The sequence below is a fragment of the Oryctolagus cuniculus genome, chromosome 18, assembly GCF_964237555.1.
Source record: "Oryctolagus cuniculus chromosome 18, mOryCun1.1, whole genome shotgun sequence".
NCBI lineage: Eukaryota > Metazoa > Chordata > Mammalia > Lagomorpha > Leporidae > Oryctolagus > Oryctolagus cuniculus.
In genome coordinates this window covers 57,979,700-58,006,994 of record NC_091449.1, presented here as the reverse complement: position 1 = coordinate 58,006,994, position 27,295 = coordinate 57,979,700, and the positions used below count along the sequence as shown (strand labels likewise).

Sequence of the window (27,295 nt, the reverse complement as noted above, 5' to 3'; positions counted from 1 at the left end):
GGAAGGGACGGCCTCTTTGTACGTCACGTCTCCGCGACCCCAGTGTTAGGCTGGTTCCCTCGGCGTGGAGGTGGGAGGGCGTTTTGTGTGTTGGGGTAGCGGGTCCCGGCCCCGAGTCAGGAACCTGTGGTATGACTTTGCCGAGCCCATTTCATGTGGGAAAATGATGTCAGGACTTTCCCGGACGCGTGTCTCGTGGGAAAGTTCCCTCCGTCCCCGGAAGTGCCAGCAGCCACCGCGTGCGTGGAGTGCTCTGGCGGCCAGCGCTTGCCGCGGGACCCCGTGAGTCGGGCGCTCACGTTGTCCCCAGCCCGCTCCCTTAGTGCCCCGTCTGGCTTTTCTCCTTGTTGGAGGGCCCGCCCCGAGCTCGCGAGTGGCCAAGAGGGCTGTGCCTCGGGGAGCCCCGCTAAAGCCGCGGTTCCGCCTGGCCGCCGACTTGACTTTTCTGGTCAGGGCTGTTGGCACTGCGGTCCTGTGGGCCGACAGGTGCGGTGCTTTCTCTGGAGAAGTCCCTCAGGATCTAGGAGGGAGCGCAGGCTTGGGTTCTGATGGACTCGGGATGGCAGAAACAGGATTCGTTCATGGCAATAGCTGCATCCTCCTTCAGTCGACTGCCTGAACGAGATGACTGCTTCGGGCTGCTTCGTGGCAGGGAGTCCTTTCTCCTGGGAGAGTCGGCCTTGCTGGGCTGCTAGTTGATAGCGTGCGTGGTGCTTCTCTGGTTTAGTATCTGGTTGGTGGCCGGATACCTGCCCTCGTTAAAATTCACCGCTTGGGGGTGCCTCCCAGAATGTTTTTTGTTTGTTCTAAGAGATGCAAGACGACTTCCGGTTCTCTGATTTTGAAGTCACAGTTTCTGTCAGTTCCTGCCAGATTTTTGTTTTAAATCCCCATGGTCTTAGTATTACCGTTTACTGCAGTTTCAGGCCTGCACATTGTAATGCACGGGTCTCAGTGTGGAAGGGTCTTTCAAAAGTGACGTGCATTGAGGTCTGCAAACTTTTTTTTTTTGGTTACAGTGCTTAGCTCTGCCCATTGCCACATGATCTCATCTTCTACCAAGAGGCTTTGGATATAATTGAGACCACATGAGGTTAGGATGAGTCTAGTGAGTGGTGATACAGAGCCAGGAGTGGGAGAGTTTCCAGTAAAGTGTCCTAAGCCTCTTTAAGGTCTGATCTGCCTAATTTGGTTTTTTTTTTTTAATTCATGTTTCTAATTTGCCAGTTATAGTCCTTTTGCTCTGCCCTCCCACCACCACCAAGTACCTCAAAGTAAATTAAATGTTATTTTTGTCATGTTAATCACAGTTGATGTTAATTACTCAACATCATAGAATTTGCTGTTATTTTTTAATCTTCACAAGAACTCCAATAGATTAGATATTATTACTATTAGATTATTATTTTTTTTGAGAGACAGAGCTTCTGTATACAGGTTCATTTTAAATGCCCACAAAGGCTGGGCATAGGCTGGGCTGAAGCTGGGAGTTGAGAACTCAATCCTGGTCTCCCGTGTAGGTGGCAAGACCTAACTACTTCAGTCATCACCACTGCCTTCCAGGTCTGCGTTAGCAGGAGCTGGAGTCAGGAGCCAGAACCCAAATCCAGGTTCTCCATTTTGGGAAGTGGGCATCCTGTCAGGCTAACTGCTAGACTGGACGCCCACCCCAGCCATATTTAAACAGATGTAGAGTAGTTGGTAATCAAGGTCACATAGGGTTAATTAGTGGCAGAACTAGAATTAGGCCCCAGAAGGGTGACTCGAAAGCCCATACCCTTAAGCATGACTCCTGTGAAAAGGAGAACACTTGACCTGTAAGGAACTTCTTGGTTGGAATTTATTAGAGGGAGACAGAGAAAACCACTCTTCCATAGGGAAAGGAGAGAAAGTGCCTCAAAAGGAGGGTAGAAAAGGACAACTATTCGTGAAGAAAAACCTTGGATGGTGAGGGTCTATCTGAAGCAAGCTGAAGTCTGCAACTCTGTGTTTGCTCTTTCCCAAGCGTGGGGGTGCTTCCTTCTCATGCCCTTGTGTAGAGTAAGATTCAGATTTGATACAGATTTGTCAGCTATCTAACATTTTTAAAAATCTTGAAAAAATGAGGTGCCTCCTGGGGTTGATGGGATTTAGGGCTTCTTTGCTTTTTCATTAAAGATGGAAAGGTGACAGGAAGGTAGTGGAAAATGATTCCATGGAGGTGAAGGTAGAGGACACTCAATCAGAACAGTCGGGCTGCATTTGAAAGACTGTCGAAGCCCTGGTGTGAGAGCAGCATCTTCCACTGGTTCCCCTTTCAGTACTTCTGATGGTTGTGACTCCTGATCACACTGGTTCCCCTTTCAGTACTTCTGATGGTTGTGACTCCTGATCAAGGCCTCAGTACCAACTCTGACCATGTGGACCGCTGACGAGATTGCTCAGCTATGCTATGAGCACTATGGGGTCAGGCTGCCCAAGCAGGGGAAACCTGAGCCAAATCGCGAGTGGACGTTGTTGGCAGCCATAGTGAAGATACAGTCTGCAGCTGGCCAGGCCTGTGACACCCCTGGTAAACCAGCGCAAGGTGAGATCTGTTCTCCTTGGACCTCTCCGTCTGTCTGTCAGTGATGGTAGAATTATGCACTACTGTACAGGAACAGTTGTGGGCAGGATGTTGATTACAACATTAGGACCGTTTCCCTGCTGTCTGCCAGGTGCCCCGGGACCACCATGCTGGAACTGCAGCCCTGTTGTGTCTACCGGAGGAATATGTAGACATAAGCTGAATGCTGGGGAATATTTAGCCTCCGAGAGCTCACTTAATGATTTGTTTTTTGTTTTTTTTTTTTTTTTTTTCCTTCAGTGACAAAGGAAGTTGTCTCAATGGGAACAGGAACGAAGTGCATAGGCCAGTCCAAAATGAGAAAGAGCGGTAAGCACAGGAGGGGATCTAAGCAAACACTGTCTCTCTGGGAGCCTTAGAAACCAGTGTCCAGGTTAACCTTTTCACTTTGGGAAAAGGGGCCCTATTGGTTAGGGTGACTGACATTGCATTTCCTACTGACTGTTTTTCCAATTGGAATGACAGTACTCATTTCCAGAATGAAACTCCACCAGCAAAGCAAAGAGCTCTAGGAACAGGCCTCCTGAATGAACTGAAGCTAGCTGTGTTGGGTCTGGAAGACTTTAGGATCTATAGCAAGTAGAGGATGCAAATTGAGTGAATTCAAAACCCCAGAAAGGAAGGGAATCTGAAATTAAATGGAGCTTTGGGCACCAACAAGAATGTGGAAATTTCTTAGGGATCCTGGATCTTGACTCTGCTTCCTGTTGTCAGCTTCCTTCATTTCCCTTAGCCTTGTCTCCTGTATATGAGGGAGCTGTTTCAAGAACACAGTAGCCTGAATTAAATGGAATTTTATCCCCATGAGCAGGAGTTGCTACCAGGGTACAAACGATCTGGACTTCACTCTTTCAGATCTTTCTGTAAATCAGTGGTTCTCAACTGAAAATAAGTCAGCACACCATGAGATGTTTTGGAATGTCTAGAAACATTTTTGTCACAAGTTGGGGGGAGGGAAGTACTGTTGGCATCTCATGTGTAGAGGCCAGCAATGCTGTTCAGTGTCCTGAAACACATGGAATAGACCCCACAACGAAGAACATTCTGTCCTAAAATATCTGCAGGGCTGAGTTACACCCTGCTGTAGACTCAGTGCCAGTGATGATCGCTACACTTCTGGCCGAGGCCTCTGGTAGCTATCTGGCCATCGTGGGTGCTGGGAGGCCTGTTTTGTTGTGCGTCTAGAAACAGGGCCTGTCCAGGTCCCACTTGTCTTCACCGTGTGTCTTGTCTTTGCCCCAGGAGACATCCTCAATGATAGCCATGCGGAAATCATAGCCAAAAGGAGTTTCCAGAGGTAAAGCTGCATCCCGTGAGAATCCAGTTCAGCATGTCTTGGGTGAGGCCACAAAACCTGCATTGCTAATAAGTACCCAGGTAGTACAGATTAAGTACTCTGTGAACTTCACTTCTAATAATGCTGTGGCTTAGGCTAGTGCTTCTCAAACTTGAGTGTATCATAGAATCACCTGGCAGGTCCTTTACACTCCAGATTTCTGGGTCCATTTCCATGGATTCTGAGTCAGCAGATCCAGGGTGGAGCCTGAGAAATTGCGTTTCTGCCAAATTCCCAGGTGACGCTGATGCTGCAGGTAGAGGGCCCACACTTTGAGAATCATTGGTCGAAATCATGCTCATAGTTTCAGATCACTGCCTGTCCCATTGAGCTGCAGTCACTCAGTCATCAGTTCTTCATTTTCATCTTGTCGTGCAACTTCAGGTATCTTCTCTATCAGCTGCACATGGCAGCCGCAATGGAAGAGGGGAGTATCTTTGTCCCAGGAACGCAGAGAGGACTGTGGAAACTCAGACCAGACCTCTCTTTTGTGTTTTTCTCCAGCCACACGCCCTGTAAGTATAATCAGGCCTTTGGATTAATATTGCGTCATCTATTTTTTATGTTTGTCTTATCCATAGATGCATTTCTCGAAGAAAGAAAAGAAAAACCACTCTGGCTGAAGTGTAGCTGCAGCTAGTGACAGGGCCTTTTTGGGGACGTAGCCAGTGTACCTAATCGCTTCTCCACTGAAGGGAAGGCACAGGGCAACGCAGAGGGTGCAGAGTCTTGATGCTGTTACTCAGTTCTCACAGTCAGGACTGGGAAGTCTAAGGCTGAAACCTGGCAGTATGTGAAGCCAAGAGCAAGCATCTCATTCCAGAATCCTATTACAGTGACTTGTCCTGAAACTTATTCACTCACTCATTAAAAAATATTTTCTACTACTTGTCAGGTACAGTATGACATACTGGATATACAGCAGTGAATGAGACTAGCACATTGCTTACCTTTATAGAGACTTTTAGGGAATGTGGATAGCCACAAAGTTAATTCTGATGAGTTATAAGAGGATGGTATTAGAGTTGTTTAAGGCAAGAGAGTCAGATCTACTCAAGAGGATCAATTCTATCCTGTTTTTCAGTTCTGTTCCCTGTTTTCCTTTCTTGAAAATTGAAAATAATCCCCACCTTTTACAGATAACAACTCAGGAATGGCTGTAATATTTCCTCACTTAAAAACTTTGAAATAAGGATATAAGATTATATTAAACTTTAAAACTAATACATGTAATTAGAACAGAGATAAATATTCACTATAAAGAAAGAGAATAGGGGCTAGTACTGTGGCTTAGTGAGTAAAGCTGCCGCTGCAGTGCAGGCATCCCATATTGGGGCCAGTTCGAGTCTTGGCTGCTCCACTTATATACAGCTCTCTGCTAATGCACTTAAGAAAGTAGCAGAGGATGGCCCAAGTCTAGAGACCCATGTGGGAGACCTGGAAGAAGCTTCTGGCTCCTGGCTTCAGATCAGCCCACCCTGGCCTTTGTGGCCATTTGGGAAGTGAACCAGTGGATGGAATTTCTCTCTGTCTCTGTCTCTCCCTCTCTAGAATTCTACCTTTGAAAATAAATAAATAATTCTTAAAAAGAATAACTGTCAAGATTTGATGGTAACTAAAATTGAAAATAATATCATAGCTTAAGAAAGAAGAAATACGAGAAAGAATTGGTTCAGAGTTGAAGGCCAGAAGAATGATGGAGGTAGACAGGGCTCTTCCTTGCCCCATTCCTAGTAGTGGGTGCCCTGCGCCAAACAGATGGATGCTTCCTAGTCAGTGCTTCTGAAACTGTGAAATGCACAGATCACACTGGGGTCTTGTTACAGCGCAGACTCAGATTCAGTGAGTCTTGAGTGAGGCCTCAGGTTACGCATTTCTAACCAACTTCCAGGTGTTTTCAGTGATGTTGGTCTGTGGGCCACACTTTGCATAGCCAGGTGGTCCCACAGGTCAGCATCATCTTGTGGATTTAGTGCATCTGGGATCACAGCCTGATGGCCTAAGTAGACTAAAAGTAGTTGCCCACGGACCTGCTGATCTGAGGAAGTTCCTGGTAAAACAAGAAAAATCAAGACTACATGGTAAGTTTTTCAACATTAATTTCCTTTACTTTAAAGGTTATGAAATTTTTCTTTTTCAAATGGGATTAATTAGTACTTTTATTTATTTATTTTATTTTTTTGACAGGCAGAGTGGACAGTGAGAGAGACAGAGACAAAGGTCTTCCTTTTTCCGTTGTTTCACCCCCCAATGGCCGCTGTGGCCGGTGCACCCCACTGATCCGTAGCCAGGAGCCAGGTGTTTCTCCTGGTCTCCCTTGCAGGTGCAGGGCCCAAGCACTTGGGCCATCTTCCACTGCACTCCCTGGTCACAGCAGAGAGCTAGAATGGAAGAGGAGCAACCGGGACAGAATCCGGCGCCCCGACCAGGACTAGAACCCGGGGTGCTGGCGCCGCAGGCGGAGGATTAGCCTAGTGAGCCGTGGCGCCAGCCTAGTTGGTACTTTTGAAAAAAGAATTATTTATTTGAAAGGCAGAGAGAAAGAGGGAGAGACAGAAAAAGAACAAGATCTTGCATCTACTGGTTCACTCCCTAGATGGCCACAATAACCAGGTCTGAGCCAGGCCAAAGCCGGAGTCTGGAACTCATCTGGGTCTCCCACGTGGGTGTCAGGGGCCCAAGTTGGACTATCTTTTGCTGGATTTCTAGGTGCATTAGCAGGGAGCTGAACAGGAAGCGGATGTGCTGGGACTTGAGCCAGCACTCCAGTAGATGCTGGCATTGCAAGTAATGGCTTAACTGGCTGCACCATAATACTGGTCCCTAATGGGACTTTTGAAAATCTCAACTTGATATAATAAAAAATTGGCAGCCTTCTCTTGGTCTTAAAAACTTCTGGAAATTTTGGTGGTCCATGAAACCAAAATCTGAAACCACTGATGTGGCTCCCTTGAGGGATCTTTTAATTTAGGCTGTCCCTGTGGAAAAAAGCATACTAACTAGAGAATTTGATTTTCTGTTCCCTTAGAATTTACTTTTCATTACTAATTAATAATTTGATGCCTTGATTAGCTACATCAGACTCCCACTTGTGAGTTTTATTGGTGTGAGTCAGCCTCTTGGATTCAGGCACTCTGTCAAGATCTGATCTCCAACCTGTGAAGTGGGAGGTGAGCACCAGCAAACTCTCAGAAGTCACTGTCACTCTGTGAGGTCTCTGGAAGCCAGCCAGCCAGTCTCCTGGCAACACTCCCTCTTCATCTCTTGCCCTTCCCACTCGGAGGTTATAAGGACTAGAGATGTATTATTTACATGCTTTTAAAAGTACCACATCTTAAGTTAGTTTGTGAAGAAACAGCTCGCTTCTCAAGGGAGGATTGTGCTTCACACTATTGTCTGCGTTTCCTTGGCTCACTATAAGCACAGAGTGGATTGGAAGTCTATACCAGCACAGGGAGACACTGGACGTTTTAGAAACACTGGTTTAGACCAGGTTGTATACTTTACTGCAGAGTCTTTTCTGTGAGGATATACATCTTAAAATCTCTAAGATGGGGATATTTGAACACAGTGTTCGCCAAATTTAACCAAGAAATAAACCGTGCGCTTGTGTTTTCCAAGGCATCTTGTTGGATAGGATTCCGCAAAATGCACTTGGGAAAACCTTGCTTCTTAATCAGTGATTCTCAGCTAGGGACAGTTCTGTTCCTGTGGGGACATGTGACACATCTGAAAGTTTTTGTTTATCAGACTTGGGAATGCTCTTGGTATCTCCCGTTAGAGACCAGGAGGCTGCTAAATGTCCTATGATGTACACACGAGCTCCACAGCAAAGAATTATGTGACCCAAATTGTCAAAAAACCTGTCTAATCCAGTGTCTCCTAAACTTCTGTGTAATAAGAATGACGAGGCCGGCGCCGCAGCTCACTAGGCTAATCCTGCCAGTACTCCGGGTTCTAGTCCCGGTTGGGGCGCCGGTTCTGTCCTGGTTGCTCCTCTTCCAGTCCAGCTCTCTGCTGTGGCCCGGGAGGGAAGTGGAGGATGGCCCAAGTGCTTGGCCCTGCACCCACATGGGAGATCAGGAGGAAGCACCTGGCTCCTGGCTTCGGATTGGCGTGGTGCGCCAACTGTAGTGGCCATTTGGGAGATGAACCAATGGAAGGAAGACTTTTCTCTCTGTCTCTCTCTCTCTCACTGTCTAACTCTGCCTGTCAAAAAAAAAAAAAAAAAAAAAAAAGAATGACTTGAAATCTTTGTTTAAATATTCAATTTTTTAGACCTCTCTTCTCTAGAAATTCCAGCGTTCTGGGTCCAGGAAAGAATCTGCAGCAAGTGTCCCAGAAGATCGTTACTAGAGAAATGTGTGTGCCCTCTTAACTCATCTTGGGTCTGCTGAGAGAATAGATGGAACTTCATTTACAGCGATTCTCAAACGAGCTTACATCAGAATCTCTCGGACAGCTTGTTAAAACACATGACTGGGCCTCACCTCCACACTTTCTAGTTCAGTGGTCTGTTGTGGATCTCAAAAATGTGTATGTCTAACAGGTTCCCAAGGGTTGCTGATAGGGCTGCTCTAGGGACCTCACTTTGAGAACCACTGGTTTAAGGAGTTCTTTCTCCTGCAGGTGGTGATGCATCCATTATTCCAATGCTTGAGTTTGAAGAACAGCCTTGTTGTCCTATCAGCAGAGATTGGGCCAACAACTCATCATTAGAAGCCAGCGTTAACCCAGAGTCTCCAGAAAATAAAAGGAGATGTGACAGTCCTGACAGTCCTGTATCTAAAAAGATGAGGCTCGAACCTGGAGCTCCCATTAGGGAGGCAGCCAATGGTACAGCTCCCTGTGGCAAGCAGGAAAGTAGCTCATTCCCACCAGGTGTTAGCAGTTCTAATCGCACTGCAGAGAGATCAGCCACTGTCACCGGAATGGACCATAGGGGCGCCAAAGTGGTGGACGTTTACAGAACTGGAGCCAAGTGTGTGCCTGGAGAAGCTGGGGACTCAGGGCAGCCTGGTGCTGCCTATCACCAGGTGGGGCTGCTCCGAGTGAAGCCAGGCCGTGGAGACAGGACATGCTCCATGTCCTGCAGTGACAAGGTCGCCCGATGGAATGTCCTGGGTTGTCAAGGTGCGCTGTTGATGCACTTCCTGGAAGAGCCCATCTACCTGTCAGCTGTGGTCATTGGGAAGTGCCCATACAGCCAGGAAGCCATGCAGAGAGCACTGCTCGGGAGGTAAGAGGACAAGGGGGGAGGGCTCAGCTGGAGGCAGTCTAGCAAGTGGTCTGAGAGGGGCTCCAAAGAGTCTTAAAAGTCTTCAGTATTCTAGCCGGTGCCGCGGCTCACTAGGCTAATCCTCCGCCTAGCGGCGCCGGCACACCGGGTTCTAGTCCCGGTCGGGGCGCCGGATTCTGTCCCGGTTGCCCCTCTTCCAGGCCAGCCCTCTGCTGTGGCCAGGGAGTGCAGTGGAGGATGGCCCAGGTGCTTGGGCCCTGCACCCCATGGGAGACCAGGAAAAGCACCTGGCTCCTGGCTCCTGCCATCGGATCAGCGCGGTGCGCCGGCCGCAGCGCGCCGGCCGCGGCGGCCATTGGAGGGTGAACCAACGGCAAAGGAAGACCTTTCTCTCTGTCTCTCTCTCTCACTGTCCACTCTGCCTGTCAAAAAAAAAAAAAAAAAAAAAAAAAAAAAAAAAAAAGTCTTCAGTATTCTGATCCAGTTCAGCTTCTAGGAGTCCATCGCAAAGAAAAGAAGGTACTCAGATATTTAGGTTTGTACAAAAATAATGTTAAAAAATGAAAAATGAAGCTTGAAATACCTGGCAGCAGGAAATTAAGTGATTTCGTTTTTTTTAAATCTTATTGATGAACTTTTTAATGTGGAAAGACATCCATAATGTTTCAGGAATGACTTAGAAGATAAAAAATGAGCTCATTCGGATCTGAAAGTATATATGTACAAAGAAAACTGCAGCAGGATGTGCATCACAATATTTATAATGATTTATCTCTAAGGTGTGATATTATGGGCAGTTTTTCTTTGATACTATATTTTCTGATTTTTCTTCAGTGTACTTTTATGACCATTAAATTACATTTAAATTATAAAAATCTCCAAGTATTAGTTTTAACTTTTAAAAAAGATAAAAAAACTAAGGATGACCACACTTATGACTGTTCAAGTAGAGTCTTCTTAGAGGAGGGAGCCAAATCTGTTATGGCTGTGATAAATGAGGGACAGGCAAGGCCATGGCCAGGGGAAGCATGTGGGGCCGCAGCCAACATACTGCCTCTGAAGCAGACTCCAGTAAACAGCCCTAGACTATGACTCAGCAGTTCCATGCCCAGGTACATAGCCAAGAGAAATGAAAACACACAGCCACACAAAAACTTGTACACAGATGTTAATAGCAGCATTACTCACATAGCCAAGAAGTAAACTGACCCAAATGTCCATTACTAGAAGAATGGATAAACAGAATGTAGTATATCCAGACAATAAAATATTCAATTATAAAAAGAACTGAAGTATTGATACACACTGTCACATGAGTGAACTTTAACAATTGGTGCTAGGGGCCAGCTTTGTGACGAAGCATGTAAAGCCTCTGCCTGTGACCTCAGATTCTCATAGTGCCTGCTGGTTCGTGTGCTGGCTGTTCCACTTCGAATCTAGCTCCCTGATAATGGCCTGGGAAAGCAGAGGAAGATGACCCAAGTACCTGGGAATCTGCCACCCACATGGGAGACCCGGTGGAAACTACTGGTTTCTGGCTTCAGATCGGCCCAGCTCCTGTTTGTATGTGTTTTTGTTTTGTTTTGTTTTGTTTTAGATTTATTTATTTATTTGAAAGTCAGAGTTACACAGAGAAAGGAGAGGCAGAGAGAGAGAGAGGTCTTCATCCGATGATTCACTCCCCAGCTTGCCGCAAAAGCCAGAGCTGCACCAATCCGGAGCCAGGAGGCAGGAGCTTCTTTCTGGCCTCCTATGTGGGTGCAGGGGCCCAAGGACTTGGGCCATCTTCTACCATTTTCCCAGGTCATAGCAGAGAGCTGGATGGAAAGTGGAGCAGCCGGGTCTCGAACCAGTGCCGAACCAGCGCTTCAGGCCAGGGTGTTAACCTACTGGGCCACAGCACCAACCCATGTGTTTGTTTTTTAAAAGACAACCCTTACTATGCCCAGGGGGCTGTTGCTGTGGTGTGGTGGGTGGGGCCACCACCTGCAGTGCCAGCATCCCCTGTGGGCACCAGTTCGGTCCTGGCTGTTCCACTTCTAATCCAGCTCTCTGCTATGGCCTGGGAAAGCAGTAAACGATGGCCCAAGTCCTTGGGCCCCTACACTCACGTGAGAGACACGGAGGAGGCTCCTGGCTCCTGGCTTTATATCGTTGCAGCTCTGGCCATTTTGGCCAATTGGGGAGTGAACCGGCGGATGGAGGACCGCTCTCTGCCTCTCCTTCTGTGTAACTCTGACTTTCAAATAAATGGATAAATCTATACTAGAAACACACACACAAAAAAAAACACTACCATCATGCCCAGGACATTTTCTGTGTTTTTCCTACTCTGGGAATAGAAGTTGATATCTACTGAGTTCTGAACCCACATCATGTTGCTATCTAGTTTGTGTGTAAGATACAGAGAGAAAAAAACGAACCTTTTGTATTATAGGATAATTTTGTTTTCTGCTGTATTTGAAGGATTCCCTAGGAAATAGGTGCCAACAAGTTTATATTTCTGATTCAGATTTTCAGTGATCTCAGTGCCTCTATCAGAAATGTAGTTGGATGTTAGTGATGTCACTGAAGGGGATTGATTGTCCCTTCAGAGTAATGGAGAAGGATCTTCCTCTATCTGTAAGGTTCTTTTTTATTATTTTTTTAAAGATTCATTTATTTACTTGAAAGGCAGAGTTATAGAGAGAGATAGAGACAGAGAGAGGTCTTCCATCCACTGGTTCACTCCCAAATGGCCACAATGGCTGGAGATGGGCTGATCCAAAGCCAGGAGCCAGGAGCTTCCTCCAGGTCTCCCACATGGGTGCAGGGACCCAAGGACTTGGGCCATCTTCCACCGCTTTCCCAAGAGCATTATCAGGGAGCTGGATAAGAAGTGTAGCAGCTGGGATGGGAACTGGTGCTATATGTGATGCTGGCCCCACAGTTGGCAGCTTAACCCACTTAGCCATGGTGCTGGCCCCTCCAAACAGTTCTAATGATCTAAATTCTATTCTGACACAGTCTTGTCCTGGCCTTAATACTTAAGTAGATCCATACATCTCCCAAGGCCTCTGGCTCCCACTCAGACTCAGGGATGATGATGTGGTCCACAGTCCTAGATGTTCCTTTTCTCTGGGAGTGTGCCTAAACTGAATAAATTTTCTTTCACATTTAGGTGTCAGAATGTTTCAGCTCTACCCAAAGGCTTTGGTGTTCAAGAACTGAAAATACAGCAGTCAGATTTACTGTTTGAACAGAGCCGCTACGCAGTGCAGGCAAGGACGACTGACAACCCAGGCCGACTTGTTCCTTGTGGGGCAGGTAAAGGATCCCGTTAGACTTACCCTGGAGCAACTTCTCTGACCAAGAGAGGCCCAGGAGGATTTGCATCCTCCCAGCCCAGGAAGGCAGTTTACCACGCAAGTGCTCGATAGTGTGGGCTTTGAGGGTGCTCAGCATGTCATCCTCTTGCAGCCTCAGTTTCTCTTCAGATTAGAAGAATATTTCTGATTGGGGTTATTGTGAAGTTTAAGAAATTCTATTTAGTGCATTTACTCTGTGTCCAGCATATACTACAGCTCAGTGATTGGTAGGTGCTATAATGATGGTAGTGAATCATGAACCTTTTTATATTGTACACTGGAGGCCAAGTGCCAAAGAAGCAGTCGCTATCTATGATGTCGTATCCAGCTCTCATAGGCCTGCAGAATCAGAGAAAACAAGTTTTTTTAAAATACTGATGGCCCTCAAGGAAACTGAACAGTTTTAATCCCGGAATCTTATCTTTTTGTAGCCATCAGCTGGAGCGCAGTTCCTGAGCAGCCATTGGATGTTACTGCCAATGGCTTCCCACAGGGAACCACAAAGAAGAGAATTGGAAGCCTTCAAGCCAGGTACAGCTGATTAGGGCAGAAGGGGTGGTGGCTGTGCACTTGCACTTTACCACTATCTAATCCCAGAACATTTTCACCCCGGAAGAAAAATGGATAGCAGTCACTGCCCACTCCTTTCTCCTCACAGTCTCCTGAAAAGCTGGAATTTACTTTCTACCTCCATGGATTTGTCTGTTCTGGGCAGTTCACATAAATGCAGTCATATCAAGTGTGGCCACTTGTGTCTGGCTTCATTCACTTAGCATGTTTTCATTGTTCATTCGTGTTGCAGGATGGACTAGTACTTTGTTCCTTTATGACTGAATAGTAGTATTGCATTGTATGTATATATTACACTTTGTCCACTCATTCACTGATGGGCATCTCACACATTTTGGCTATTATGAATAATACTATTATGAACATTTTGGACAAGTTTTTGTGTGGGTGTGTGAGGTTTTTCAAATGAGGAGACAGGACATGGGAATATCCATTCTAAGAGTGCGCCACTGGATAGCTTTGCATTCCCACTTTTATTTAGAGGGTACTAGCAAGTCTATAAGTTAGCAGGCAAGGTTTACATCAACTTAAGGATTTGGGAAAAGGACCTTGGTCTGGTGGTCTAACAAAGGGATTAGAGCTGCATTGTAAATCTTCGGAGACAGGCCCATTTAGATGCAAATTTACAAATTCCTGAAAACACTCGAGGTACCTTACCTAGACGTGTCCATTAGCCCCCTGCTGCTCCCGCTGCCACATTCCTTTGGGGCGAGTGTGCCCGGCGCTGGAAACTGCAGCCGTGCCTCCAATTCCAGGGTGAGTCCCCCTGAGAAGCACCCATGCAGCATCTTGACATTTATGGAGGTTTCATTCCTCTGGGGTACTGTGTATCTGGGAGTGGAATTGCTAGGTCATATGGTAACCATGTGTTTAACTTCGTAAGGAAATGTAGAACTGTTTTCCGTAGCAGCTGTACCATTTTACATGTCTGGGAGAATGAGAGTTCCATGTATGAGTTTGTTACCCTGCATCCTTTGCAGCATTTGTTATCATCTTTTTTATTGCAGTTCTTCTGATTGATGTGAAGTGTGAAGTGGTATGTGATGCTGGTTTTGATTTGCATTTGCCTAATGACTAATAGTGTTGGGCATCTTCTTATGTACTTTTATTTTACAGATTTACTTATTTTATTTGAAAGAATTACACAGAGGCAGAGAGAGAAAAAGAGAGGTTTTCCTCCGCTTGTTCACTCCTCAGATGGCTGCAACAGCTGGAGCTGTGCCAAACCAAAGACAGGAGCCAGGAGTTTCCTCTGGGTCTCCCACACTAGAACAGGGGCCCAAGCACTTGAGCCATCTTCCACTGCTTCCCCAGGCCGTAGCAGAGAGCTAGATCAGAAGAGGAGCATTCGGGACTCGAATTGGCACCCATTTGGGATGCTGGCACTGCAGGTGGCAGCTTCACCCATTACACCACAGAGCTGGTCACTGTGGGTAATTTTTTGATAGTATCTTTTAAAGCACAAAAGTTTTAAATCTTGATAGTCAAATTTATGATTGTTTTTCCTCTTGATACTTGTGCTTTTGGTGTCTTTTTAAAGAAACCATAGCCTAATCCAAAATCACAAAGATTTATTCTGTTTTCCTCTAACAGTTTTCTAGTTTTAGCTCTTATTTTTAGGACTGTGATCCATTTTTTTTTAAAAGATTTATTTATTTATTTGAAAATCAGAGTTACACAGAGAGAAGAGAGGCATAGAGAGAGGTCTTCTCTCCATTGGTTCACTCCCCAATTGGCCACAGCAGCCGGAGCTGCACAGATCCAAAGCCAGGAGCCAGGAGCTTCTTCCCAGTCTCCCATGTGGGTGCAGAAGCCCAAAGACTTGGGCCATCCTCCACTGCTTTCCTAGGCAGTGGCAGAGAGCTGGAAGGGAAGTGGAGCAGCCGTGTCTTGAACTGGCGCCCATATGGGATGCTGGCGCTTCAGGCCAGGGCATTAACCCATTGTGCCACAATGCTGGCCCCAGACTTTGATCCATTTTGAGTTAATCTTTCTGTGTGGTGTGAGGTAGAGATTCATCTTCACTCTTTCTTTGATGTATGGATAGTCCATTGTTTGAGCAACATTTTTTGGAAAGACTGTTGTTTACCCTGGGGAGATTTTGAGAAGAATTCTTTCTTGGGTTTTGCTCCACGTTTACAGCTGGTCCTCTTTACACTAGCATTCTCTACTCTTTCTTTTCCGTGCGCTTATACAAATATATTTTATAATTAAATCTTACAGATGGATTTGTTTTTGTTTCTTATTGACATGCTCTTTGGCCTGTCTCAAAACAAGAAAAAAATTCAATTTAGATGTCTTCAGCCTTTTTTTTTTTTTTTCTAAAGGTTTTCTTCTCACCTGCTGAGTGCTGGGGCTCAGGTAGGCTAGACACTAAAGCCTGCCAGCATCCTGGCAGCCAGGCTGTTGAATTGAGAACTATGTACTACATTGTTGGGTGTAAGGATTTTTGCATGCTTTCTCTCAAGGGTCTAGCTAGTGTTCACCGCTTTTTACTTTTCAGGAGACCAGCCCTCAGCCACAGACCACAGTGAACGAGCAGAGCAGGTCCCATGTTTCCTGCTGAGTTCTGCCTTTCGGCGGTGACAGCCTTGCCGCTTCTTCTGTGCCCCTGCCCAACCGACTGTGCCTTCAGTTTGCTGCTTTGCTCAGAACTGAGCTGCTCTTCTCTGCTGAGTGCATACCCTCTTAAAACTGCTTCAACTTCAACTGCCTGTGGCTCAAAGTGATCATCCATATTCCCAAAGCTGTTCTCTGGCCTGTTCCAGTATATCTGTGTTATCTGTATGATTAGAAGTGCCCATGTTCTAGCCCTGGCTCTGTCTCCCAGACAGATCCTTGAGTTGATGACCTGCAGTCGTTGACACATGGCTTTCTCTCCATTTAGAGAGCACATTTCCTACCAGGAGGAAGTGTGTTGTGGGAAGAGCAGAAGCTTTGGGGTTAAAGGGATCACTGTTTATCCTGGCTGCTTTTCTCCCCATCACATGAACTTGAGCAAATTACTCAACTTTTATGAGTTTCTGTTTCCTCAACTATAGAGTAAGGGTGACTGACAATATCTAGCACATGGTCACATTTTGAGAACTGAGCAATATACATGGTGCACCTAGCATGGTGCACGGTGTGAAAGAGACATCCCATTAAGACTGATTTCCCTTTCAGTTATCAAATTAAGCTCCTTTACGTGTGAAGGAATCAGAGTTACTCTTATTCTAAGACCAACAGCTGCTGGAGGGAAAATAGATTTTCTCCCTCACTGCTCATCCTTGAATGCTGGCATCATAGGGACATATTCTAAGACTTTTTTTTTTTTAAGATTTTTATTTATTTCTTTGAGAGGTGTAATTTCAGACAGACTGAGGGAGACAGAGTAAAGTCTTCCATTCTCTGGTTTACTCCCCAAATGGTCACAGCAGCTGGAACTAAGCAGATCCTAAGCCAGGGCCAGGAACTTCTGGGTCTCCCACATGGATGCAGAGGTCCAAGCAGTTGGGCCATCTTCCACTGCTTTCCCAGGCCACAAGCAGAGAACTAGATCAGAAGAGGAGCAGCCAGGACATGAACTGGTGCCCATATGGGATGTCGGCGTCTCTGGTGAAGGCATAGCCTTCTATACTACAGCACTGGCCCCAGACTTCTTTTTTTAAATAAATAGAGGTAGTAACAAGAACTGGTGAAAGGACCCTTATTTGTAAGATACTTTATTTTACTCTCCCTCTTTTTTTTTTTTTTTTTTTTTTTTTGACAGAGTGGACAGTGAGAGAGAGAGAGAGACAGAGAGAAAGGTCTTCCATTGCCGTTGGTTCACCCTCCAATGGCCGCCGCGGCCGGCGCGCTGCGGCCGGCGCACTGCGCTGATCCGATGGCAGGAGCCAGGAGCCAGGTGCTTTTCCTGGTCTCCCATGGGGTGCAGGGCCCAAGCACCTGGGCCATCCTCCACTGCACTCCCTGGCCACAGCAGAGAGCTGGCCTGGAAGAGGGGCAACCGGGACAGAATCCGGCACCCTGACCGGGACTAGAACCTGGTGTGCCGGCGCCGCTAGGCGGAGGATTAGCCTAGTGAGGAAACTGTCTTTTACCTGAAGAGACAAATCCTCTTCCCATGTCAGTCAAGTTCTTACAGTATGCTGGATAGACCATTACAAGGCTCATTGATGGGGGCCGGCACTGTGGTGTAGCAGGTGGGGCCACCGCCTGCAGTGTCAGCATCCCATATGGGCACTGGTTCTATGGTTCTGTGGCCTGGGAAAGCAGTAGAAGATGACCCAAGTCCTTGGGCCCCTGCACCCACGTGGGAGACCTGGAAGAAGCTCCTGGCTCCTGGTTTTGGATCAGCGCAGCTCTGGCCATTGCAACCATCTTGGGGGTGAACCAGTGGATGGAAGACCTTTCTCTCTGTCTCTACCTCTCTCTGTAACTCTTTCAAATCAATAAAATAAATCTTAAAAAAAAAAAAACAAACGCTCATTGAAATATAAATGAAAAGGGTGAGGGATTTAAAAAAAATCTAAAAGTGTCTACATGTTAGTAAAGACATGGAAAACTTGAAAATATCAATATGATATTTTTAAATTTTTAAGAATTATATATGTGTATGTCTCTTATCTTTCTGGTGTACCTGTAATGACCCAATGCATGATGATATGTAAAGACTTCTGTATGCAATGCAAACTTCCTGACAGACAAGCTTATTTTATTTTCTAATCTTTGAAAAAATGAAAACTATATTCATTTTATTGCAGTCTGCATGTTTTTAAGTGAACACTTGTGTTGAATCTAGGAATCATACTTATGTGTGAGTTTCTAGGCCATCTATTTTTTCCCTTTGTTCTGTTTATCCCTGTACTAGAACCACACTCTTAGCCTATTAGGGCAATTCCCCCTGCAGTGCCTTCAGGAGTATCTTGGCTATTCTTGGATTTTAAATGTAAAGATCAGTTTGAGGAGAGTTTACATCTTTTCAGTATCTTACAAATCAGGAACCTGGTATATCTGTCTGTAACACTGGTGCCAGTTGGTGTCATGCCTCAGATTTACAAGTGATAGTTGTGAGTGTTCACTAGTTTAAGTCTTCCATATATATTACAATAGAGTTTTATCATTCTACTTTATGTAAAATCTTGCACTTTTTGAAATTTAAAAGCATTTATTAATACATTAAATAACAGTTAACACATTACATGTTAATATTTTCAAATGAAAAATTTTGTGAGAAGTAGAATTACTCCATATTTTAGCAAATCTGTTCAAAGTCTGTCTTAATAGTATTTAGCTGGATTCAATATAGATTTATTTTTCAGTTTGAATAGATTATTATAGAGGGTCACTTCTCTCAACAATTAATTGGCTACTCCCATGGATATTTTTTCTCCCCAGAAACCTTTTGTTTAAGGTACACAAACTTCATGCATTTCTTAAATACAACTTTAGGAACACAGTGATAGTGACTCTTCCCACCATACCCACTCTCCAACCCCCACTCTTACCTTTCTTCCTCCTTCCTCTCCTATTCCCATTCTTATTTTTTACTAAGATCTATTTTCAATTAACTTTATACGCAGAAGATAACTATACTAATAAAGATTGCAACAAATAGTATGAAAAAAAAAAACTGTTCCTGAACAGTTTGTTGATTTCTCTCTCTCTCTCTTTTTTTTTTTTTTTAAGATTCATTTTATTTATTTGAAAGATAGAGTTACGGGGTGGGGGTGTCTTCCATCCACTGGTTCACTCCCCAAATGGTTGCAATAGCCAGAGCTGAGCCAATCCAAAGTCAGGAGCTGGGAGCATCTTCCGGGTCTCTCACATGGGTGCAGGGTCCCAAGGATTTGGGCCATCCTCCACTGTTTTTCCAGGCACATCAGTGGGAAGCTGGATTGGAAGATGAGCAGCTGGAACTCAAACCAGCACCCATATGGGATGCCAGCACTTCAGGCTAGGGCTTTAACCCCTAAGCCACAGTGCCAGCCCCAATTTCTCTTTTGATTTCTTTTATGACCCACTGTTCATTCAGGATTGTACTCTTCAGCTTCTGTGTGCTTGCATATGTTCTAGAACTCTCAAGTTTTTCATCTCCAGCTTCATTCTGTTGTGGTCAAAGAAGATATATAAGGTATGATTTTGATTCATTTGAATTTGCTGAGACTTGCTTTATGGCCTTGCCCTGACCTGTGGTCTATCCTAGAGAAGGTTCCATGCACTGGTCAGAAGAATGTATATTCTGCAACTGTAGGATGAAATGTTTTGTTGATATCCATTAGGTCCATTTGGTCTGTAGCATTAACTGTTGTTTTCTTGTGATTTTCTGTCTGGTTGATCTGTCCATTGCAGAAAGTGGAGTATTAAAGTCCCCCATTACTATTGTATGGGAGTCTGTGTCTCCCTTTAGATCTATCAACATTTATTTTAAATAGCCAGATGCCCCTGGCCAGCGCCGCGGCTCACTAGGCTAATCCTCCGCCTAGCGGCGCCGGCACACCGGGTTCTAGTCCCGGTCGGGGCGCCGGATTCTGTCCCGGTTGCCCCTCTTCCAGGCCAGCCCTCTGCTGTGGCCAGGGAGTGCAGTGGAGGATGGCCCAGGTGCTTGGGCCCTGCACCCCATGGGAGACCAGGAAAAGCACCTGGCTCCTGGCTCCTGCCATCGGATCAGCGCAGTGCGCCGGCCGCAGCGCGCCGGCCGCGGCGGCCATTGGTGGGTGAACCAACGGCAAAGGAAGACCTTTCTCTCTGTCTCTCTCACTGTCCACTCTGCCTGTCAAAAAAAAAAAAAAAAAATAGCCAGGTGCCCCGTAATTATTTGTGTATACATTTATTATAGTCACATCCTGTGAATTGACCCCTTAATCATTGCACAGTGCTCTTCTTTGTCTCTTTTAACAGTTTTTATGTTGGAGTCTTTTTTGTCTAATATTAGGATGGCTGCACCAGCTCTTTTTTGGTTTCTGTTAGCATGGACTATCTTTCCCATCCTTTCACTTTTAGTCTGTGTATATCTTTGTTGGTGAGATGTGTTTCTTGTAGGCAGCAATTAGATGGGTTTTGTTTTTTTTTTCCCATTCAGCCAGTTTGTGTCTTAACTGGAAAGTTGAGGTCATTTACACTCAAGGTGACTGAGTATAAGCAACAACTTGGCTCTGCCATTTTTCCATAAATATTTCTATTGTTTACTTTGCATTTCCTCTTTTCTTTTACTGGGAGATTTTCTGTCTTTTTTTTTTTTTTTAAGATTTATTTATTTATTTGAAAGTCAGAGTTACACAGAGAGAGAAGGAATGGCAGAGGGAGGATGAAGAAGCCAGGAGCTTCTTCCAGGTCTCCCACGTGGGTGCAGGGGCCCAAGGACTCGGGCCATCCTCCACTGCTTTCCCAGGCACATTAGCAGGGAGCTGGATCAGAAGTGAAGCAGCCAGAATTTGAACTGGCACCCATATGGGATGCCAACGATGCAGGCCAAAGCTTTAACCCACTGTGCCACAGCGTTGGTCCCCATATATGCCATTTTAAGTAGGTCCTTTTATCTCATTTTCTGGTTACTATTGTTGCAATTTTTCTGTTCTTCTTTTTGGCAGTTAATGTTTGTATCCAGAAACCTTATCAACTCTTCTTATTTTGTTTGGGAATTCTTTCAGAGCTTCTCGATACAGACAGTCTTCTACAAATAGTGTTTCTTCCTTTCCAATCCTCCATTCCTTTTGTTTCTTTTTCTTGTCTCGCTGTGTTGACTAGAGCTGACACTATCACAGGCATCTGCAAATAACCACTTGATTTTCATTTTCCAATTCTTATTTTTATTTCTTTATTTCTTTTTTCTTGTCTTGCTGACCAGAATCTTTTATGTGATGCTGAATAAGAACATTGATAGCAAGTATACTTGTCTTATTTGTGATTTTTAAGGATATGTATATGCTGTAGGGCTTTATAAGAGATATTCTTTATGAATTTAAGTATTGTCAAGCCCTAGTTTGCTAAAAGTTTTTAAATAATTGAGTGGATGTTGAATTCTAACACACACTTTTCAGCATGTATTTTCCTCAGACTTGTGTTATTTCCTTCTCTGATGTGTTGAAGGGCGTTCCATTAGTTTTTGCTAAGACAGCCATGCGTCTCTGAGGCCCCGCAGCCGTTCCAGCACGGTTCAAGCCTAGGGAGCATAGCACCTGCAGGCTCAGGGTTCCCCTTTCAGCCACACTTCCCGCAATAGGCCGGACCCCAGCCAGGTACAGCCTTACAGGTCTGCACTTCCTCTTTTTTTTTTTTTTTTTTTTTTTTGCATTTCATGTTCCAGGTATGGTCACTCGGTCAAGCTGAGGGTGGATGGTTTGCTGAGTAATGTGGGCTATGGTATTTAAAAGACAAGACTGCACGTTACTGACACACACAGCATTTCCCATCTTCTAGAGGTGTCTTATGAATTTGTATATGAGGGAAGGGAGGTAACACATATTCATCCATACAGTTAAGGCCACGTCTGAACTGAATAGACAAAAACCAAGAAGGTGTAAGGGGGCTCATGAGTATCAGCACTCACTTCCTGACAAATCCCAGACCGTGGCTGCTCTCCAGAAGTTTGTGGTTTCCAAGCAGAGCCTGGCCTCTGGACGCTCAGGATGCCCGTGTCGGGGAGTCTGGAGATTTGGCCTCAAACAGACTTCGCAGTTGCACTTCACACTGGGAACAGCACTCAAGTCTCTGAAACAGTTTTTTGTTTCTTTAAAAACAAAACGAAAAAAGATTGATTTGAAAGGGTTGGCCGGCGCCGCGGCTCACTAGGCTAATCCTCCACCTGCGGCGCTGACACCCCAGGTTCTAGTCCCGGTTGAGGCACTGGTTCTGTCCTGGTTGCTCCTCTTCCAGGCCAGCTCTCTGCTGTGGCCCGGGAAGGCAGTGGAGGATGGCCCAAGTGCTTGGGCCCTGCACCCGCACGGAAGACCAGGAGGAAGCACCTGGCTCCTGGCTTCGGATCGGTGCAGCGCGCCAGCCATGGCAGCCACTTGAGGTGTGAAGCAATGGAAAAAAGAAGAACCTTTCTCTCTCTCTCTCTCTCTCTCTCTCTCTCTCTCTAACTCTGCCTGTCACAAAAAAAGGTTACAGAAAGAGGGAGAGACAGAGAAAATCCTTGTATCCACTGGTTCACCCCTCAAATGGCTGCAATGGCCAGGGCTGCCTAAGTTGAAGCCACGAGCCACAAACTCCAACTAGGTCTCCCACATGCGTGACAGAAGCCCAAGTACTCAAACCATCTTCTGCTTTCTCAGGCACAGTAGCAAAGATCAGAAGTGGAGCAGTCAGGACTCAAACTGGGGTTCATATGGGATCCCAGCATTGCAGAACACAGCTTAACCCACTGTGCCACAGTGCCAAATTTCAGCCAATTTGCTTCTTTGTTCATTTGTTGCATTTGAAGTACTCTGGGCCTGAGATTTTTTTTCTGTAGTCCTCAACCACTACACAGCACTATCCACCCACTGTTTTTGCTCTGTCACTTTTACATAGACACTCCATTTTCCCAGCTTCTTGCTGTCATCATCCTTAATGGATGTGGTGTTCAGCCAAAAGATCTCCACCAACTAAGCCTACATTGGCTCATCACAGCTGGACACAAGCACAGAAGGATGGCTTGAGTTTGTCCTAATAGGCTTTGGTAACTTCACAGATTCGCCTCAGGCCCTCATGGAGGAGGGCAGTCTTCAGCACTTTGTTGGAGCAGCGTTCACCTCCATTACACCTCCAGCAGCTGCGTCGTCTTTGGCCTTGTCAGTGGATTATGGCTGAGACCAAATTTTGAACACACCCAGCCCTCTGCCTTCATAACTGGGTGGTGCTTTCCATTGCTTGTAAGCATTGTTACCCATTGTTACCTTAAAAGAAAGTAGCTGGGAGAGTCTCATAGAGACCTGGGGGCCAGAATTTAGCAATTGCACTGGGCGTGCCGCATGTGAGCTCGTCACGTTAATGACCGCACTGCTGATGACATTCTTCAGAGGAGATTCGTTTTTCTACCTCAACCTGCTTGGGCATCCCCAGGTCCAGATTTTCCTCTTGCCGAGTACAGGTGAAACAGGGGCCCTGGCACTGTCAAACCTGAACACCGAGTGAAGCCTGGTGTCTTTGGTAAGGCCTGATACGTAGTACATGTCCAGTAAATCATCGCTGCCTTCTTTTTCCAAACAGATCCCGAATCAGCAAGGTGGAGCTCTTTAGATCCTTCCAGAAGCTTCTCAGCAGCATGGCAGAGGACAAGTGGCCAGACTCCCTCAGGTGACACTGTTGACACAGGGTTTTTCACATTTGGGAAGCCTTCTGAGTCGGCTTATGAGTGACAGGAAGCTTTGGCAGGATGATGGTTCAGCGAGCTGATGGGCACTGTTACTGATCACATCTTGTGCTGTCCCTTCAGCCGGCCAACAGGAAGTTTCTAATCTAGATCGTGGTAGAAATTGTAGACCCTTAGAAAACATTAAACCAGGCCGGCGCCGTGGCTCACTAGGCTAATCCTCCGCCTGCGGCGCTGGCACACCGGGTTCTAGTCCCGGTCGGGGCACCGGTTCTGTCCTGGTTGTCCCTCTTCCAGGCCAGCTCTCTGCTGTGACCAGGGAGTGCAGTGGAGGATGGCCCAAGTGCTTGGGCCCTGCACCCGCATGGGAGACCAGGAGAAGCGCCTGGCTCCTGGCTTCAGATCAGTGTGATGCGCCGGCCGCAGCACGCCAGCCGCGGTGACCATTGGAGGGTGAACCAATGGCAAAAGGAAGACCTTTCTCTCTGTCTCTCTCTCTCACTGTCCACTCTGCCTGTCAAAAAAAATTTTTTTTAATTAATTAATTAATTAAAATAAAGGTAAAAAAAAAAAAAGAAAACATTAAACCAAAAAAGTAGTTAATCCTGTTGAATGTGGTTCTACCAGGACCTAAGAAAACCAGCATTCTGTTCATTATTGTTTTAATCCATGTTGCTTTCTAGTGAATTCCTTACAGTGGAGTCAGAGGTGCTCTAGGAAAGCATAGTAAATCCTCTGTTCTTAAGTTTCTTGTTGTAAATCTGTCCAGAGGTTTGTCTGAGTGTCTTCCTGGCCCCAGGGTGAGCTGTCCAGTGAGCACCTGTGTGCTTGATGGTATGTGTGCACTAGGGCGCGGAAGCTGGAGACCTACCAGGAGCACAAGGAGGCCGCTGCTGCTTACCAGGAAGCCTGGCGCACACTCCGAAAGCAGGCATTTGGACCCTGGATCAGAAACCCACCGGACTATCACCAGTTTAAGTGAGAAGGAAAGGTTTTTAAAATGCTTGCTGGGAGCAGCCTCCTTCCTTTATGCTGGACGAGCCCTGGCTTTTCTGGTGGCTAAATCAGGAAAGAAGAAGAAAAAAGGAAGAAAGAACCTTCTCCCAGAGCACTGTACCTCGTAAGTGTAATACAGATGAAACCCAGGACATGAAGCAGTCTGTACTCGACTGATGTAACTCTCAGCTTAAAATGGCATCTCACTAATGCACAGGTGACTTTAGCATCTGACTTCAAGTTGTGTTTTATGTCTTCTCTGAAATGTAAAATGAGAATTTGGAACATAACACTCCTTAAAAGTAGTCTGCAGCAGCTGTGTTTTATGTTTTCCTACATTGATTCAACCAGAATTTTTGGAACTGAGGTGATGTTTGACTCCACGAGCCTTTCAGCTTTGCCTGGCATAGTGAACATGTATTGTGTCCCCAGCCTTTCTTATGAGGAGCCATCATTGTCCCAGTCCTCAGTGATCCTGCTCTGTCCACTAGACATGGCTGAAGCCAGTCTCACTCTGGCTCAGGAACAAGTCCGGGACAATCCTGAAGTTATTCTCAGAGCTGTCAGGAAAGATCCTTTTTGTGTGGAGCTGTAAGAGGCACATGATCTTGTAACTACCCACAACCGTCTTTTCCTACCACATAGAGACAGCTAGCTGAGAATGAAGATGGCAAAGAAGGAACCAGCCAAGAGAGCCAAAGCTCAAGTGACACTGTTTGGATACCTGCAGCCATTGCCCAGCGTGGACTTCATTTATGTGAGACAAATTCCTACTATTGTGTTGATTTAGGCTGTTTGAATTCTGTCAGAAGGCCCCAAGCTTCTACAGCAAATCAGCAACAGACCCAGCAACCAATCTGTTTAACAACTAATACTTAACTCTCAGCTTCTTCAGATCTGGAGTGATTGACTGAAAATGGAAGTTTGGGTTATTTAAGGTTAGCAATTTTTACAGCTTTAACTGTTTTTTATTAACTGTTTTGAGGTATAATTTATATACCATAATATTCACCCACTTAAAATACACAATATAGTGGTTTTTCATGTATTCACAGAGTTATACAGTCATCAGCTGTAGGATATTTTCATCAACCCAAAACGAAACTTTGTGCCTGTATTAGTTTCCTAGGGCTATCTTCTTCTTCTTTTTTTTTTTTTTTTAGGGCTATCTTAACAAAGTACCATAAACTGGATGGCTTAAAACAACAGAAAATCATTCTCAGTTCTGAAAGCCAGAAGTCCAAAATCAAGTTGTCAGTGGAACTTAACGCTTCTTTTGGAAAAGTTTTAGAGACTAATCCTTCCTTGTCACCATTCCTCATCCCCTAGTGGATCCTGTCAGTCCTTAGTTCTCCTTGGCATATAGCTGCATAACTTCAGTCCCTGCCTTTTTCCACACCGGACCTTCTTGCCCGAGTGTGTCTCTGTCTTCACATGGCCTTCTTAGGAGGACCACAGTCATTGGATTTAGGTCCTCTGCTAATCTGGTCTGATCACATCATAACTATATCTTCAAAGACCTTTTTTCCAAAAAAAAGGTCACATTCTGAGGTTCCAGGTGGACCTGAAATTTTGAAGGAAACTATTCAACTCAGTCCAGTACCCATTAGTATCCACTCTCCTATTCTCATCAACCAGTAATTGACTTTCTGTCTTTTTGGACTTGCCTTTTCTAATATGCTGTGTAAATGGAATCATAGATTATGTGATCTTTTATCACTGGCTTCCTTTTACTTAACATAATGTTTTCAATTTCATCATCTTGTAGCATGAATTAGTGCTTTCTTTTTCTTTTTATGAGATAAAAATAATATTCACTTGTATGAATATGCTGTGTTTTTTGTGTGTAGTCATCAGTTGATGGAGTGCTTCTACTTTTTGGCTTTTGTGACAAGTGCTACTTTGAACGTTCATGTGGAATTTTGTTGTGAATCTGTATTCTTAAATTTTTTAAGTGTTATTTATTTTCATCTACCTGAAAAGCAAAGAGAGAGAGAGAGAGATATCTTTTGTGAAATCTCCCCAGATGTCTGCAACAGCCAGGACTGCCACGATGAAGTCAGGAGCCCAGAACTCCATCCAGGTCTCCCACATGGGTGGCAGGGGTCCAACCACTTGAACCATCTTCTCCTGCCTCCCGGGATGCATTAGCAGGAAGCTGCATCAGAAGTGGAGCAGCTGGAGCCCAGAACTGCCACTCCTGTATGGGATGTGGGCATCACAAACAGTGACTTAACTTGCTGTGCCAAAATGCCCACCTCTTAAATTTTTTAAAATTACCCAAGTAGTATGAGGGGACTTTAACAAGTTCATGGAAATGGTATTAAGGTAAAAATTTTAAATATAAACTTTATTTCTCAACATACGCTCCATTAAGTTCAAGATGTTTTTGCAAGTGATGATATCAACCATTTAGTTCATCCCTAAAAAAACTGAGTGTCCTGGAAATTTAACCCTGTCAATACAGTCTTTGTTATAGTAACTGAAAATAATATGTGCCCTTCAAAGATTTTTTTTTAAGATTAATATGGGCTGGCGCTGTGGTGCAGTGGGTTAAAGCCCTGGCCTGAAGCCCTGACATCCCATATGGGTGCTGGTTCGAGTCCCAGCTGCTCCTCTTCTGATCCAGCTCTCTGCCGTGGCCTGGGAAAGCAGTAGAAGATGGCAAAAGTCCTTGGGCCCCTGCACCCGCGTGGGGGATCCGGAAGAAGCTCCTGGTTCCTGGCTTTGGATCGGCGCAGCTCTGGCCATTGCAACCATCTGGGGAGTGAACCAGTGGATGGAAGACCTCTCTCTCTGTCTCTACCTCTCTGTGTAACTGTGTCTTTCAAATAAATAAAATAAATCTTTAAAAAAGATTAATAAACAAAAGAAGTCATGAGCCAAATCAGGACTGTAAAGCAGATGCCTAATAATTTCCTATGGG

The 27,295-nt window shown here is 45.3% G+C and overlaps 1 protein-coding gene across 7 annotated transcripts; it reads left to right on the top strand.

Annotated features, from left to right (window-relative positions):
* On the top strand, positions 1-27,240 carry ADAT1 (adenosine deaminase tRNA specific 1). 7 transcript variants are annotated; one of them, XM_051847292.2, is made up of 10 exons: positions 1-733; positions 2,347-2,566; positions 2,846-2,914; positions 3,848-3,902; positions 4,326-4,456; positions 8,571-9,180; positions 12,341-12,486; positions 12,959-13,058; positions 23,271-23,357; positions 24,223-27,240. In XM_051847292.2, exons 2-10 carry the CDS (start codon positions 2,398-2,400, stop codon positions 24,353-24,355), a joined length of 1,500 nt encoding a protein of 499 aa, XP_051703252.1. In that variant the 5' UTR covers positions 1-733; positions 2,347-2,397; the 3' UTR covers positions 24,356-27,240. The 7 variants fall into 7 exon arrangements, with proteins under 7 accessions (XP_051703252.1, XP_051703256.1, XP_017197863.1 ...); XM_051847296.2 differs by having other exon boundaries at positions 10-70; XM_051847293.2 differs by having other exon boundaries at positions 26-486.
* Positions 27,241-27,295: the final 55 nt, after the last annotated feature.